Here is a 15,089-nt window from a genome sequence, read left to right as displayed (position 1 = left end):
ATCCCTCCATGCAGAACAACCTGTCTCAGACGCGAGAGTCTTGTAAAAGGGAAAAATACCACGAGCATTTCTTTATTCAAAGGCTCTTCTGACATCTGGGTCAAGATCCTCTGCCAATATTGACAAATTCTCAGTATTTACTCTCCCGTGACACATGGAAACATTTGAGTATCTGAGATTTCATGGTATTAGGTGTTTTAAAACCAAAAGATAAATATATAAAAGTATGCATTTGTGGGGAAAGGGGATGGAAAATAACCCAGAAATGTACCTGAAGAGTGTAGACTTTATATGGTAAGGAATCTCAAGATGTACAAAATGAAACCAGTTTGTATAGATGCAAGTCTGACTGTTACTATAAGAGCTAACAGAAAATTTAGGGACTAGGGAAAATAAAACAAAATCCTCCACTCTAATGTGTTCATGGCTCTAATATCACTGTTAAAATGCATAAGGCACATATAAAATGCAATATAATACATACATAATTGTATAGCCTACACTTTATATTGCATCATGAGCACTTTTCATATTTTTACAAAATCCTCATACTTATAATTTTTAATTTAAATTTTGTTGAGTGGATATCCTATTATTTACTCAACCAATTCCCTATTGCTGTCAGGTTGTTTCTAATCCTTTGCTATTGTTGACAATGTGAAGAATATCTTCAAGCAGATAACATTTTTCATATCTAAATGAAAGTTTTTAATATAACAAATTTCTCCCTATATACTCAGAGGAACAATAATTCTCACACCATTACAAGAACAATCCACATGAACAAAACCTCTCATTACATACACTGTCCTCAAATTTGCTGGGGATGGGGGTATATCAGTCTTACGGATTTAAAAGGGTTTGGGGATTTTGGGGCACCTGGGTGGCTCAGTCATTAAGCCTCTGCCTTCGACATAGGTCATGATCCCAGGGTCCTGGGATTGAGCCCCACATCGGGCTCCCTGCTCAGTGAAGAGCCTGCTTCTCCCTCTCCCACTCCCCCTGCTTGTATTCCCTCTCTTGCTGTCTCTCTGTCAAATAAATAAATAAAATCTTTAAAAAATAAAAATAAAAGGGTTTGGGGAGTGCATATCTCTCCCACCTACAGACATTTTAAAGCAAAATTATATGAAGATACATAGAAGCATCCTCAAGTGCTATAAAAATTATATTGGCTTTATCATCCTGAGTTATTATTACCCATGCCATATAAACTCATAAAAAATACTGATTATTTTCCTCCCAAATATCAGTGATTCTTTTTATTTGTTCAAATGTACACAGAGCAGCCCCTATGTTGATTTCACCTTCCATACATCTTAGAATGCTTCTTAAGTTTGATGAAACAGTCCCTCTCTGGGGGCTTCTCGCTAGCCTTTGAGCATGGTGTCATTTTCACTGTTTACAGATCGTCCTTTACCTGAATTTTGGGGTCTCCAAGATTCAGAAGCCCTGGGTCCTTGGTTGGGATCCATTAGTTACCCAGTGTCCTAATCTTCTCATTTATGAATCTGACATAATAATGTATACTTCTTTTTTTAAGCTTCCAGGGTTGTTGTGTCAAACTATATAATACACATGAAAACACCGCAGCACTTAGAAATGTAAGATGATATTCTTTTGGGGGTTGGTCTACAGTTTTCTATTAATGTAATGACTTTCTCTTCCTCTTAAAAATTCCAATATTTTGGTTCACGTTCCAATTCTCAGCTCAATCTTGTTCCACTATCAACGTTTTGACTGACAAGATACCAGGGCTTTAACCTAGTGATCGGTTTACTCATCCTTCCTATACAAACTTTAAGTACAACCAGTAATAATAATGAAGGCTAATTATTGATGCACCAGGCACTGAACTAAGCACTTTATTTATATGAACTAATTTAATCCTCACAACACCCAATGAATAGTTATTATAATCGTGACTTCCATTTTATGTATGAAGAAATGGAACTGAGATGGTTTAAATGACTCGTCTCTGATCACATGGCTCATGGCTCATGAGTGGTAGAGCAGGGATTTGAACCCACACAGTTAGGACAGCACAGCCTAGAAGCTTAACCACTACTCTATACTGCCCTCTCAGCACCGTATATACCACTCCCTAAAATTTCTGCAAATTCCTTATGAGGAATATTCCTTATAAGACGATTCCTGAAAATTACTCCCAAACTAAAAGAGAAGACTTTACACCTGCCACTAACTTATTACAGGCCTCTGCAGGTTTAGAAACATAGTGGACCAAAGGAGGATGGCGAAGCCTCTCTGGGTGGTCTCCTGGCCTCAGTCTCCATCACCTTCCACACCTCAGAGTACGGGGTTTTTCGAACAGGCAAATCGGATTGTACCCCTCTGCTGAGTAGAGTCCCCTAGTGGTTTCCCGGCTTTCATGAAGTTGAGACTCTTACCCACTTTTCCTGCCTCCTCTCCCACCATTGTCTCCTCCCCTCTACCCTCTGGAACAACGTTTCATGCCCCACGGTCCACACACAAACCACTCCCTCTTAACGCCTCCGCCGCCCCTGCTGTCTTTCATTAAGCCCCGCCTCCTTCAAAACTCAGCTTTGGATTTAATTGTAGGGGAAGGCCCCCTCAGGAGCCTTGCTCTCTGCTCCCCTAGCATCCTGTGCATACTCTGACATTGCATTTATTACACTTGTCTCTCCAGATAGAACACAAATGTATCTTTTCAACAGTTCCATTTTCCCAGCTCTTCAATATTTGAAGCCAGTGCCTGGCACAATTCTTAGGACCCGGTATGTGCTCAGTAAACGTTGAGTGAGCGAACCAAGGGTGAGATATGGCGTGGCTCTAGTCCTAGACAAAACTATACACTGCCCCCTGAAAACCACTGCTGAGCCTCCAGGTTGACAATTTTGGTTTTTCATTTCTTGTCCCCACCCTTTTATTTTTGGGCACTGTAGATACTGCACACTTGATTTGGTTAGCGAACAGGTACCTATATGTAACTTTTGAACACATAGCCGAGTAAGCCAGGTTAACGCCTTTGGGAGCCTTTCCTTGATGCAAATGCAGCCGAGGGGAGCTCTGTGGCGCCCCCTGTCCCTCACTCACACGCAGCCACTTTGTGAGCCGAGCAGGAAGAAGGGAAAATGTTACCTCTGCGTCTCCAGGGTCCTGAAGAATCGCTGCTTCCATGAACAGGATGGTGACAGGCAGGTCCCCTTCCTTCAGTCTTTTTAAGCCTTCTTCAAATGCTCCAGGCCAATCCTTGAAGGGATTTTCAGTGTGAAAGTAATATCCCTACAACACGGAGAAGGGCACTATGAGATCCATCCATTTATCTCTTCGTTCTGATATTCAGTAAGCTCTTTTTGAATTTGAATTTATTTAAGTTATTTCAATTAAATTGAAATTACTGTTTTTCCCCCTTCCTATGAAGGTAGGACATTTTCATTGTATAAATTTTGGATGATATTATTCTGTTATTGAATAATATAAAAAGAAACAAAAGTTACCCATCACGCCACAACCCCTATCACTGCTAATATTTTGGAGTTTGTTTTCTATTACTCTTTTGCTCTTTTTGTTTTAGCCATTTCCCCCTGGGATTTAAAAAATCCAGAGTTTTAGACGTATTTTTGCTAAGTGCTACCGTCCATTCCCCTGAAATGTTAATGCCACATGCTGTACATCTGTTTATGTGCTCTGACCCTTTGGAGGGCTACAAACCATTCTACTATCTACGATTTTTTTTACCTTCCTGCTCCTTGAACCAGTTTTTGTCCCATAGGGGGCTATATTTGCCCCATTGAGAATACATGTTTTAAAGTTATAGGTCTTTTCTTTCAAAAATTTAAATTGTACAGAATGTATAAATAATCTTTTTCTATGAATATATAAATTAAACAAATAAGCTCATACCATATATGCAGTTTTGTAGCTTAAGCCCCACTTAGTTTTAGTTTTTAAAATTATTTGCATTGTGCAAAAACTTATTTAACCAAGCTCCTACTGATGGACATTCAGGTTACTTTTGATTTTTTTGTCCTCATAAATAAAGTTACAGAGAAAACCTCGTGCTCAAATCTTTGCGTATGATTATTAACTTAGGATAGACTTCTAGAGGGCTTTTGTAGACTAAAGGCTATGAACTATTTTGAGGCCCTTGATATGTATAACTGAATTGCTTTTGAGAAAAATTTGTCCCAAGTTAAACTCTAATTGGAAATATCTGAGAGAAATGATTTGTTGCAACCTTACCAGCATAGATCATCATAATATCCTTCTAATTTGATAGATACAAATAAGCTAGTCTGTTAATGATGCTACTAAGGTTTAAAAATAGATTAAATGGAGACTTTCATTCTCCGTTGTTGCTGAGAAAGACAAACCCCCTTATCAAAGCCACAGGGTATGACCAGTTTATGTAGTGGTGTTACAGATATGGGGTCCCAGGGGCGAGGAGCTCAGGGCCCCAGCCATGCCTCAGGCGCATGAATTACAGCCTAGAGTCTGCCAATCTATATCAATGTTTTCTCTTCTTGCCTAGCTTTGATTTCTTTGTAGAAGAGGGTTATTTTTAATAAGATACTCTAATTTTATGAGATTGCCTTGCCTACTGAGGGGCAGAGAATACTGGCAGGAAGACATTTTAATGACTATGTAGATTGAAAATCCTCTAAGATTGGAGACTATTCATCATCATATCTATTGCTAGGTAAGCATTCAATAAATATTTGTTGATTGAACAAATGGAAGTTATCCAGAACTGAATATTATTGAGACTTCCTCTACCACAAAAAATCCATAATACATACATATTATATGTATATACATATACATATATATATAGTTTTTCCTTCAGTAAGAAAATTCCATATCTTTTTCTATCTTTCAAGTCCTTTAAATTTATTTCTCAAAAGTGTCCCTCCCCTCTTCACCAAGTGTTTTTATTTTTTATTATTTATTTATCTGTTTTTATTATTTTTTTCACCAAGTGTCTTTAAAAGCATAAACCCAAAGGCAACTGGGACTTCATGGGTAATTTGGCTGGTTGTTGGACTGAACTCACACATTTGCTGGGGCTCCTTTGAGGGGAATATGCTGGGATTGGGACTTGTCCCTGGGACTTGACCTGGCTGCGTGAAGGGTATCTTTTCCACTGTGTTTCTTTGTTAGCTGTGTAAGGACCACCTGGGCAATACAGCCCTAAGCCCCACCTCACTCCCCTGTCCACTGATACCATTTCTCTTAGCTCGTCCACATGGCTCACATGAATGACTGACAAAAAGCATTGTGAGATTAGCCAGTTCTTGTTCCAACCCACCCTCCACGTCAGTTAGTTCAGTAACTTGCCAGCAGTCAAGAATGCAAGCTTTTGTTGGCTGTCAAACAGTATTAACATTGATAAAAATAAGGATATTTCATTCTAGCTTTGCTGTCTTCACACATTGGATGATTATATTGTTTTCATCCACCAGAATTTCTTCTAGGTCAGGCTGACAATAATTTGTCTACTTAATTCTTGAATTTTTTGCAAAATAGTTAATGACTAATTTATAAAAATATGATGCAAAGAGGTTGAGAAAACTGGTCAGCATATATAAGAACAGAATCAGTCACCTTCTCGCTAGCAGAGATTGTAACTTGGTTTTGAGCTTCTTGGTTCTCCGATATCCAGTTCCTCCGGGCCATTTCTTCCCATTCTGCTTGCATCTTATCCCAAAACTCTGTATCTGACTAGGAGACAGGAAAAATGAAGAGAGATGGATTTAAGACCATGTTATGTCACCTGGTTTATTTCTAAAAAGACAGTTTTCCTCATAGATCAGAATGAGTTCTGAGGGGCGCCTGGGTGGCTCAGTTGGTTGGGCGACTGCCTTCGGCTCAGGTCATGATCCTGGAGTCCCTGGATCGAGTCCCGCATCGGCCTCCCTGCTCGGCAGGGAGTCTGCTTCTCCCTCTGACCCTCCCCCTTCTCATGTACTCGCTCTCTCTCATTCTCTCTCTCTCAAATAAATAAATAAAATCTTTAAAAAAAAAAAAAAAAAGAATGAGTTCTGAGGAGGAATAAAATGTTCAAACTGGCCACATCCAATGATACTCATGGTTGAAGAGCTCCTGGAGGGTACTTAAGTGGTCAGAGTGTTAAATTGGATTAGTTGTGACTTTCTCCAGCAGGAAAATAGTTACCATCTGAAGGACAAGGATCGTATATGCCAAATTCAGCTCAAAATCCATTACTTGAGCAGTTTCAAGTGTGGGCACCGGGCATATATTTTAGGAACGATGGTCTTAGAGTTGCTCTCAGGATATGAGGAATTACAGCAATGGCTTTGGGACTGAATGGGCAGTGACTTGGGGAAGCAGCTGACCATGGACAAGGGAAAATAACATTAGTTGACCCTACTCTGTGCCAGGCACCTTGCTAGGAGAAAACTGAGCATAGAGGATTATGGTCACAAAGCTAGGATTGCATAGCATCAGAACCCCAGTCTGGCTTCCAAGCCCTTGCTCATCACCTATGGCAAACATGGCCTCCTGGTGCTAAAGAATGAAGGACCTTGGCTTTTGGTGTGAACTTAATTGAGTCCTCTTAGTCAAGGTCTTGTCTATGGCAGGATGGTTTTTTGAAAAATATTACTTTGTGTTTTTCTCCTTATAATTTTCCTTTATGTTTTCCAAAAGGGAAACCAGGCCATTTGCTCCCTTTTACCTCAGGGGAGGACTGAAACAGAAATTTTCTGCAAGATCTGTCCCTGGTTGGCTTCTATTTTGTTAAGCCTAAAGAGAGTACTTTGGGTGTCCTGGTGTGAGGAAAAAGGGGCAAATATTTTAAAGAACTTAAGGGAGGAAAGGGAACTTTCCAGGGGCAGGGAAGACAAGGAGGGTGGTGGATTCTGAGATGAGTGGGAGACTGGTGTTTAGCTTTTAGGTTTTTCCCTGAGAACTGGCCTGACTTCCAAGAGGGTGACAGAAGGTATGACTGGGGGGCTGACTTCAACTCTGATTCTGACATGGGAGGGACATAGACAGAAACTGGATTTCAGTTGGGGCTTGTTGGCTGTTAGCCGTCAACATGACAGACAAGAGGGTGGAGACTCTGCCCTTGATTTCTGGCACCACATAATCCTTCCATATTTGGTGTCTGAGTCTAAGTTGGTAAGAGAGATGCTTGGAAACTACTTAATTTTCTTTAAAGAAAACTAGGGATGTTATTGCTTGAACACCTGAGTCTGGGACTGAGATGCATACTCTTATCTGCAAATCTCAATTTCTATGATTCTAAGTCCTGTGACTTGCTGACACACCATCAAGGTTGTCCTTCACCTTTCAATCCTTCTAGTCATACCTTCTACTCTATCCTCATGCCTGGTGGTGGTGGTTCTATGGTGGGAACTCCTCAAAGTTGCTCTGAATGATAATTATACGCTTATTTCTTCTGGATATAAATGCTCAAGAAATAAGGGCCAGCCCAATGTGATTAATCCCAGGCAGCTAAATAAATAGTAGGTCTTGTTATTCTCCTTTATTATGTCCACAATACTCCTTCCTACCACAGGAGTGGGTCCTGTCCCTTCAGCAGAGGCCTCCCCTTGAAGCCTCAGGGTAGCAGGCACCTTGATAAATCTGTGTTTGAGATGCTAGAAGCACATGGAATGGCCACCACTTATCCAGGTTAAGGTTAGGAATAAAACTCAAAGTGTCTTTTTTAACAAGTCTTTTTAGCAGAATACCAAATTATGCAAAAGAATGATCTCAGATATACAAAAGCAATGGCTTGATAAAAAACTAGAAGGAAATATGCTGCCATGTTAAGAGTAATCTGTCTTTGAATGAAGAGATGATGGGTGGTGTTTTTCCTGCTTCTTTATACTTTTCTGCACTTTCTGCATTTTCTATGAGTATGCATTGCTGTTCTAATTTTTTAAAAGTTTCAAAACGACAATAAACAGAACAATTACCTGTCCTTTTTTAAATACCATAAACCTGAATATTTAGATGCTGAGGAATTTGGAAAAAATTTTTTGAAAAAAATTTTGGAGACTCGTTTTCTTGAACAGTTTTTCCCAGTTCAGCTTGTCTGCACAGAAACTAAGAGAAATCTATCGAGTGAATATAATTACCGATTTTCCCAGTTCTTCTGAATGAAAGAATGAAGAAGACTTCATAACATGTACCTCTGGATTACAAAAGGATGCATCACCTTTCCTGCGGTTTCAATTTAGAGCGTGGATGCAGAAACAAGACTGCTGTAGAAAACAGGACCTCAGTGGAGGTGAGGCTGCCAGGCTCTTATTTAATGAGATACACCAGGACTTACTATTACCACTTAGAATAAGTTCTGCTGACTAATTAAAGTGCACAGCACAGATTCATTTAATTACAGATGACTACTTTTAGCACAATCAATTTTCATCCAGTCTCAGAATCCAGATTTCATTCACATAACTGCAATTAACACTGCTTCTTTTTTCTATTTCTAATCAATTTTAGAGAAACCTGAAACAAACTTGAATTTTAACCATTGTAGACATGACTGAGGGGATTTTATGTATTGATGATTTTCTTAGCTGTTCTGGGATTTTGTAGACGGTTTTTTTTTAGACTCTACAGGTAATAAGTTATCTGCTTACACCAGAAATGAGCTATCTGCAATCCATTTTCATTTTTAAAAATAGCTTTCTGATTATAACAATGGTAGATATTCATAAGAAACTTGGGACATGTGGTAGAGTGGCTAAGAACAACAGCTCTCTCCTCAGATGGACCTGGGAACAAATGTGGCTTCATCACTGACCTTCGGCAAGACCCTTGACTCCTCTAGGTCTCATTTTCCTTATCTTTAAAATGAACATACAGTAGTGATCTTGGGTGGTCATTATGAGGATTAAATAAGAAAATATATCTGTGGCATGAAACATATGGAAAATGTTCAGTAAATGTAGGTGTGCTTATTAGTGTTTTTGTATCACTGAGAAAAAGGTAAAGAATGAAACAAAGATCACCTACAATCTCAAAGCACAAATATACATCTATGAGTATCTTGGTGTTTTAATTTGCTGTAAATACATATCCTCTTCTAGATACCTTTCCTCTCTTTATTTAAATCTTTCGCTTCTACCTAATTATTCAAAAATTGGACCAAAGTTAAGAAGATTATGGACAAAACAGACTGTTGTGTAGCCTAAAATGGTATTTAAGAAGAGTTATTACAACATGGAGCAGGCCTCAGGTTATACCATTCCTTTATAAGTACTATGATCACAGTGATAGACAACAACATATAACGTGTTGGGAAAATAATGACTGTAGAGAAATGCACCAATAGCATTACTTTCACGGGATGGGATTATGAGTAATTGTCCCATCACCTTTCCTTGTATTTTACAGCATTTCCCAAATTTTCTATTGCTAACATGTTATTTTTGTGAAAATAAGATTTGGTTAAAAATACTTACTTCTGGGGTGTCTGGGTGACTCAGTCAGTTAAGTGCCCGACTCTTGATTTGGGCTCAGGTAATGATCTCAGATTCGTGAGATCGAGGCCCGGACGGGCTCTGAGCTCGAAGCAGAGCCTGCTTGAGATTCTCTCTCCTGCTGCCCCTCCCCCAACTTGCGCATGCTCTCTCACTCTCACTCTATCTAAATAAGTAAATAAGTAAGTAAATAAGTAAATAAGTAAAATAATAAATAAGTAAAACCTTAAAACCTTAAAAAAGTAAAACCTTAAATAAACAAGTAAAATAAATAAATAAATAAGTAAAACCTTAAAAAAATGTTTCTTTTCAATTTCAATTCCTCCATGATGTTTCTCCAAAAACCCTAAACTAGAAGCATCTCTTGCTTCTCTCTGTTCCTTTGAACTAACATTGTGTAGTTAGGAAGAAGAGAGATGTGTGCTAGAAGCTTCTATTATCCCTGTAAACTTGAATAAGTCATTCAAACCCATCTGAACATTGTTTTTTGTCATTTGTAAACTAAGACTAAATTGGCTACACAATAGCTCAGGTTTCTTTATCTATGCAGATTGACTCAGAAGATCAGAATAAGTGGGATGGGAAGTGGGCTTCTAGCCTAAAAATTATACTTTAAAGCATTTTCCTAAGAGTAAAACTGACATTTTCCCTTCACTTTTTGATTGTAAAGCTAGAAAATAAAAATTTCTATAAGAACCATGACAAAATTAAATACTAATTAAATTAAAATATAAAGAATAAAAAATAAACAATTTAATTTAGAACTAGAGAATTTTAAGGAAGAACAGCATATTGCTAGTTCCCACTCACCAGTCTATTTTGGTTATCCTTGAGTTAAAATAGAGATACTTTCTATTTTGTGGCCAAACATAATTGTTGAGTAGAAGGATCCTGGGGTTGTTCTGTGAAAGAACTGTTTGATGTGAGATGATTTGCCCATTGTGCCTGTGAGGAGTCTGACTTTCTTTTTGCTTCTTTAGACATCCATTGATTAACTGTCACTGGATCAAAACTTAAACAAACAATCCATTCTCTATATGCAAAAGAAAAAAGAGTAGCCCTTGCATGGCAAGGAATGAAAATCACTGTGCAAGTTTGGACAAAATATTTGCCATAACAGACAATTTTTGTTGAAGGGAAATTATGTGTAGATCAGTTAGAGACCTTATTGCCCAGGGACCCAGTAGCCCAGGCTAGCAAAATGTGGCTGAAACATCTCCACTCACATCTTGTATTGACGAAAAGCTAATATTAGTCAAACATTCCATGTGGCTGCCCGAAGAACATATTCAACCTGGGGCTGTAAGAACAGATGTTCAGCACCCTGTTCGAGGACTGGATAGAATTTTGATGGGTCAGAATTAGTTTGAGCTCTGGGTGAGGTTCTGGGTGTCCCACGTAGTGATGGTCATTGGCAAACTGGAATCTATTCAGGCAAGAGTGAATGGGCAAGAGTAACCCAGTTTATGAAGTGATTCACTGGTACAGCAAGGCTCAGAGGGGTGGTGGAGCTGGGCAAGAAGCCTTAGCCTTGTCTTGCAGACAGAAGAACTAGGGTGAATGAATGGGAGTTCCTGGGGGACAGATTTTTATCAAATGCCTAAAAATGTAATGGGCTGTTTCCTCCTCAGGAGGATGGGTTCCCCAACATTAGAAGTCTTTTCTTTTTTTTTTTAGAAGGGGGGCTGGGAGGTGGAGGGGTAGAGGAGTGGAGGAAGAGGGAGAGAGAGAATCTCAAGCAGGCTCCATGCCCAGCACAGAGCCTGACCTGGGGCTCGATCTCACAACCCTGAGATCATAACCTGAGCTGAAATCAAGAGTCGGACACCTAACTGACTGAGCCACCCAGGTGCCCCAACATTAGAAGTGGAACGACCAATGTGAGGAGTGCTTGTAAAGATGATTCACAGATTAGTTTGACCGATGAATTCTATAATCTCTTATGACCCCGAGTATCAGATTACAACATTATTAATGAGTTGATTTATTGAGTCAAACAGGAAGGCTCAAAATATATAAAATCTCTGTGCGATAAGAAATGGGTCTGTCATGCATGCCTCTTTCTCAGTCTAAACAGTATAGGAAAGAAGACTCACGGACTTTGGCGTCAGGTATAATGGGCCACAATACTGGCCATGTCGCCTGTCACAAGACCTTTGGCAATTTTGCTCACCTCTTTAACTTGGTTTCCTCATTTGTAAAATGTAAAAGTCTTGTAGAGTGGTTGTGCAGATGAAGGAAAACAATGTATGTAAAGTGCTTAAAACCTGTAACATTAAGAATGAAGGAATTGGGGATGCCTGGGTGGCTCAGTTGGTTAAGCGTCCGCCTTCGGCTCAGGTCATGATCCCAGGATCCTGGGATTGAGCCCCGAGTCGGACTCCCTGCTCAGTGGGGAGTCTGCTTCTCCCTCCCCCTCCACCCCTTCCCCTGCTCATGCTCTCTCTCAAATAAATAAAATCTTAAAAGAAAAAAAAAAGAATGAAGGAATTGGCAGTTAATGTAATTTTATATTCGTAAATGAAAAAATGACTTTTCAGGATAGAGAGAGGATGCCATATCATAACCTGTAAACTGTGTGGTTCAGAAGTTTTGAAAAACAAAACTCTTGGTACGAGCACTCAACACAGATTTTCTGGTTGCCTCTGGGTTAGACAGGCTTCCTTGTTTAATGAAATCGGCCATCACTGCCCAAGTTGGCAGGCACCTGGGCAAACAGCCCGAGGCTTTCACCAAACAACGTGGTAGCAGGTTGGTTGTAAAACGTGGGGAGAAAAAATTGGAAATGATGGTAAGGAGAGAAAAGGGCACAGGAGTCTGGAAATAATACAATACAAGGCTTGAGCAGGATGTCAGAAGGCAACCAAGAGCCATTTCTAACAGAATCTAAGATATCTTCCTGTTCTTTCTCTTCTTCCTCCCAGGGCAAGGAGCAAAAACGAATGGAGTATTAAAGCACAAGGAGCAAAACTTGTTGTCCAAATGGGCAGGGGTCATTTTTGAAAGAGCTTTTTAGCATATTCATTAGCAAATGAATGCCTTTGTGGAGCCAAAGTTTCACATGATTATAACCACGTGGCTCCTGTGGGGTCTATATTCACAATGGAGAACTGCTCTCCAGGGGCACTGGGCCTGGAGGTTTGGAGACCCAACTGGGGTTTGCTGCTGCTTTGGGGACAAGGTTTTGTGGGGCCAATTTCTCAGCAGCTGTTTATGTTTTGCAGGCCTCGGGACTGCTCCCTGGGCAGCTGGTGACGGAGGGCTACAGGGCACAAGGAGGTGGGGGGGCCCTTGGGTTTGAGCCTTGCCTCACATCCACGAGGTAACAAGTCCTGTGATAAAGGAAGTGGCCTGTGGATAGTGGTAGTGGAAGCCCTGGCAGGTGGCTTTCTTTTTGTAAAAGGCAAGTGTCTGACTTAGGCTTTGATTGATGAGGCATCCACGTCAAAGATGGCTACCTTGAATAACCACATTGTGCCACTCACTCTAGATAAAGAGCCAGGTTGTGCGTGCCCCCCTCCCCCCTCATTTTAGCGATCTTGGTTAATTTCAACAACTGACCATTTGGGTCGCTTGCTTTTTTCTCTTCCCATGCTTTAAATTCCTGCACTTATGTGTTAAATTCACCAATGAGGAGTGAGCCTTCAAAACCCTAGCTCCCCACCCTCAACCCCCATAAAAGCAGAACCCCAGGCCTGCTCTCTTTCTCTCTACCCATGACCTCACTGTGTGGCCCCAGGTGGGCCATGTAATTTCCAGGAATTGTAAGTAATGCACTTTTTCTTTTTCAAAGTTTCCCGGTGGTTATTGCTGAGAGCATCTTGAAATCATAATAAGAACCACAAGGGCCGGTCCAACCACGACACTGGTTCTTGATAGGCTGAGACCAACACAGAACAACCATGAACAACAGGCAGTGCGATTCAGTTCCAGAGGGGCTTTCTTCTCCTTTAGCCATGGCCACACGTGGTAAAAGTTACTGAGTAACTCCCTACTAGCTTTAATAAAATAAGGTATTAGAAATATTTACTAAATCCAAACTATGTGTTTGTGCTTTGCATTATAGCAATATTAAAGAATAAAACCAAACAAAACACCTACATGTGGGTACTACTCTCAAGAAGCTCACTCTCCAATGATAAAATAAAAATCGAGGCAACTGTAACTCAGGATAAGGTGAACAAATGATGTAAAAAGAGACGAAATTACTTGCTAAAGTCACACTAATTTTGGTAAATAAAAGAGCCACAATTCAAGATACTTCATTCTTTCCTTTTATGACAGATTGCATCTTCTAAGATGGCTAAAGCAGTATTTCTGGCCCCTCATCCTCTCCAGAACCTTGCCACACTCCATTAAGAGGTGGAGTCCCTTGCCCATCTTTGAATACTTGCCTTGACAAATAGAATGCAATGGACATGACCTGCTGTGGCTTTTGGGGCTAGATCCTACAAGGTGATACGGTTTCTGCCTGTCTCTCCCTCTTCCTCTCAGGACACTCACTCCTGGAATCTAGCTATCCAGATGGCTATCTATCTATGTAGCAAGGAAGCCCAGGCCACAAAGAAAGGCCACATGTAGGCGCTCTAGCTGTCTGCTGCAGCTAAGGTGTGAAGTGACTACTGGCATAAGCCATCTGACATGGGAGTGAGAATGCTTTTGTTTTTGTTTGCTTTTTAAAGATTTTATTTTTAAGCAATGTCTACACCCAACGTGGGGCTGGAACCCACAACCCTGAGATCAGGAGGCGCACGCTCCATGGGTTGAGCAGCCGGGTGCCCTGAGAATGCCTTTGGATGACTCCCACCCCTCACCATCACCGTGAGCCATCGAGCCACACTGACACACGGTGGAACAAAGATGAGCCATCCTCTCTGAGCTCTACCCAAATTACATATTGTTTGAGCAAAATAAATATTGCTTCTTAAAGCCACGAGTGTTGGAGTAATTTGTTACACAATCATAGTAACTGGAACATACTTTAGGTTTGAAGATTGGAACACAGAAAGAAGACTGGGTGTAGAGAAAGGACCTTGAAGGATTGACAGAATAATGAAGTATGGTAGCATTTCCCCAAAGAGTATTCTAGAAACAAAGAGTTCTGTGGTCAAATGAACTTAAGAAACTGTAGGTTAAAGCAGAGGCTGCAAATTGGTGGCCTATGAGCCCAATGTAGCCAACAGACATGTTTTTGTCCCCTCAAATTGGATGCAAAAATTTCCATCAAAACCCAGATTTCAGATATCTCATGAAGATCTGTTAATATTGCATGACTAGAAGCAGCAACTCTCAGGTGATATGTGTGGCCTCCATTTCATCATGGCCATCGCCAGATCATTATCTTTATCTCCTGGAAGTAACTAGTTTGCAACTTCTGGACAAAAGTGAACATGTTCCTTACTGCATGACTTCCCAGGCTCTTCATATGTTAACGTATATTTTAAATCTCTAAGTGGGGATGTAAACAATAGTCCTTAAATGTATTTACCTTGAACCTCTGAGTGTGCATCTGTCATCAGGGTTCTCTAGAACACAGCTTGGAAAATGCTGATATAGAGACTCAGGGCATCTGAAGTTCCACAAAAACAGAACTCTTTGGTGGGATAAATTCGGTGTATCCTGAGAAGCTACCAGGGACAGGAATTT

General features: G+C 40.3%; 1 protein-coding gene across 9 annotated transcripts in view; it reads right to left on the bottom strand.

Annotated features, from left to right (window-relative positions):
- PEX5L (peroxisomal biogenesis factor 5 like) overlaps nt 1-15,089 on the bottom strand; it is a 214,645-nt gene that overhangs the window by 9,288 nt on the left and 190,268 nt on the right. For all 9 annotated transcript variants that reach the window (XM_036115946.2, XM_036115948.2, XM_036115940.2 and 6 more), the window contains 2 exons: nt 5,587-5,703; nt 3,121-3,264 (listed from right to left, as the gene is read on the bottom strand). In XM_036115946.2, the coding sequence (XP_035971839.1) occupies nt 3,121-3,264; nt 5,587-5,703 (261 nt within the window). The remainder of the gene's footprint in view (nt 1-3,120; nt 3,265-5,586; nt 5,704-15,089) is intronic.

Source organism: Halichoerus grypus, chromosome 1 (genome assembly GCF_964656455.1).
Source record: "Halichoerus grypus chromosome 1, mHalGry1.hap1.1, whole genome shotgun sequence".
Lineage (NCBI taxonomy): Eukaryota > Metazoa > Chordata > Mammalia > Carnivora > Phocidae > Halichoerus > Halichoerus grypus.
Note: the sequence above shows the minus strand (reverse complement) of the source record. Positions and strands in the feature narration are given on the sequence as shown.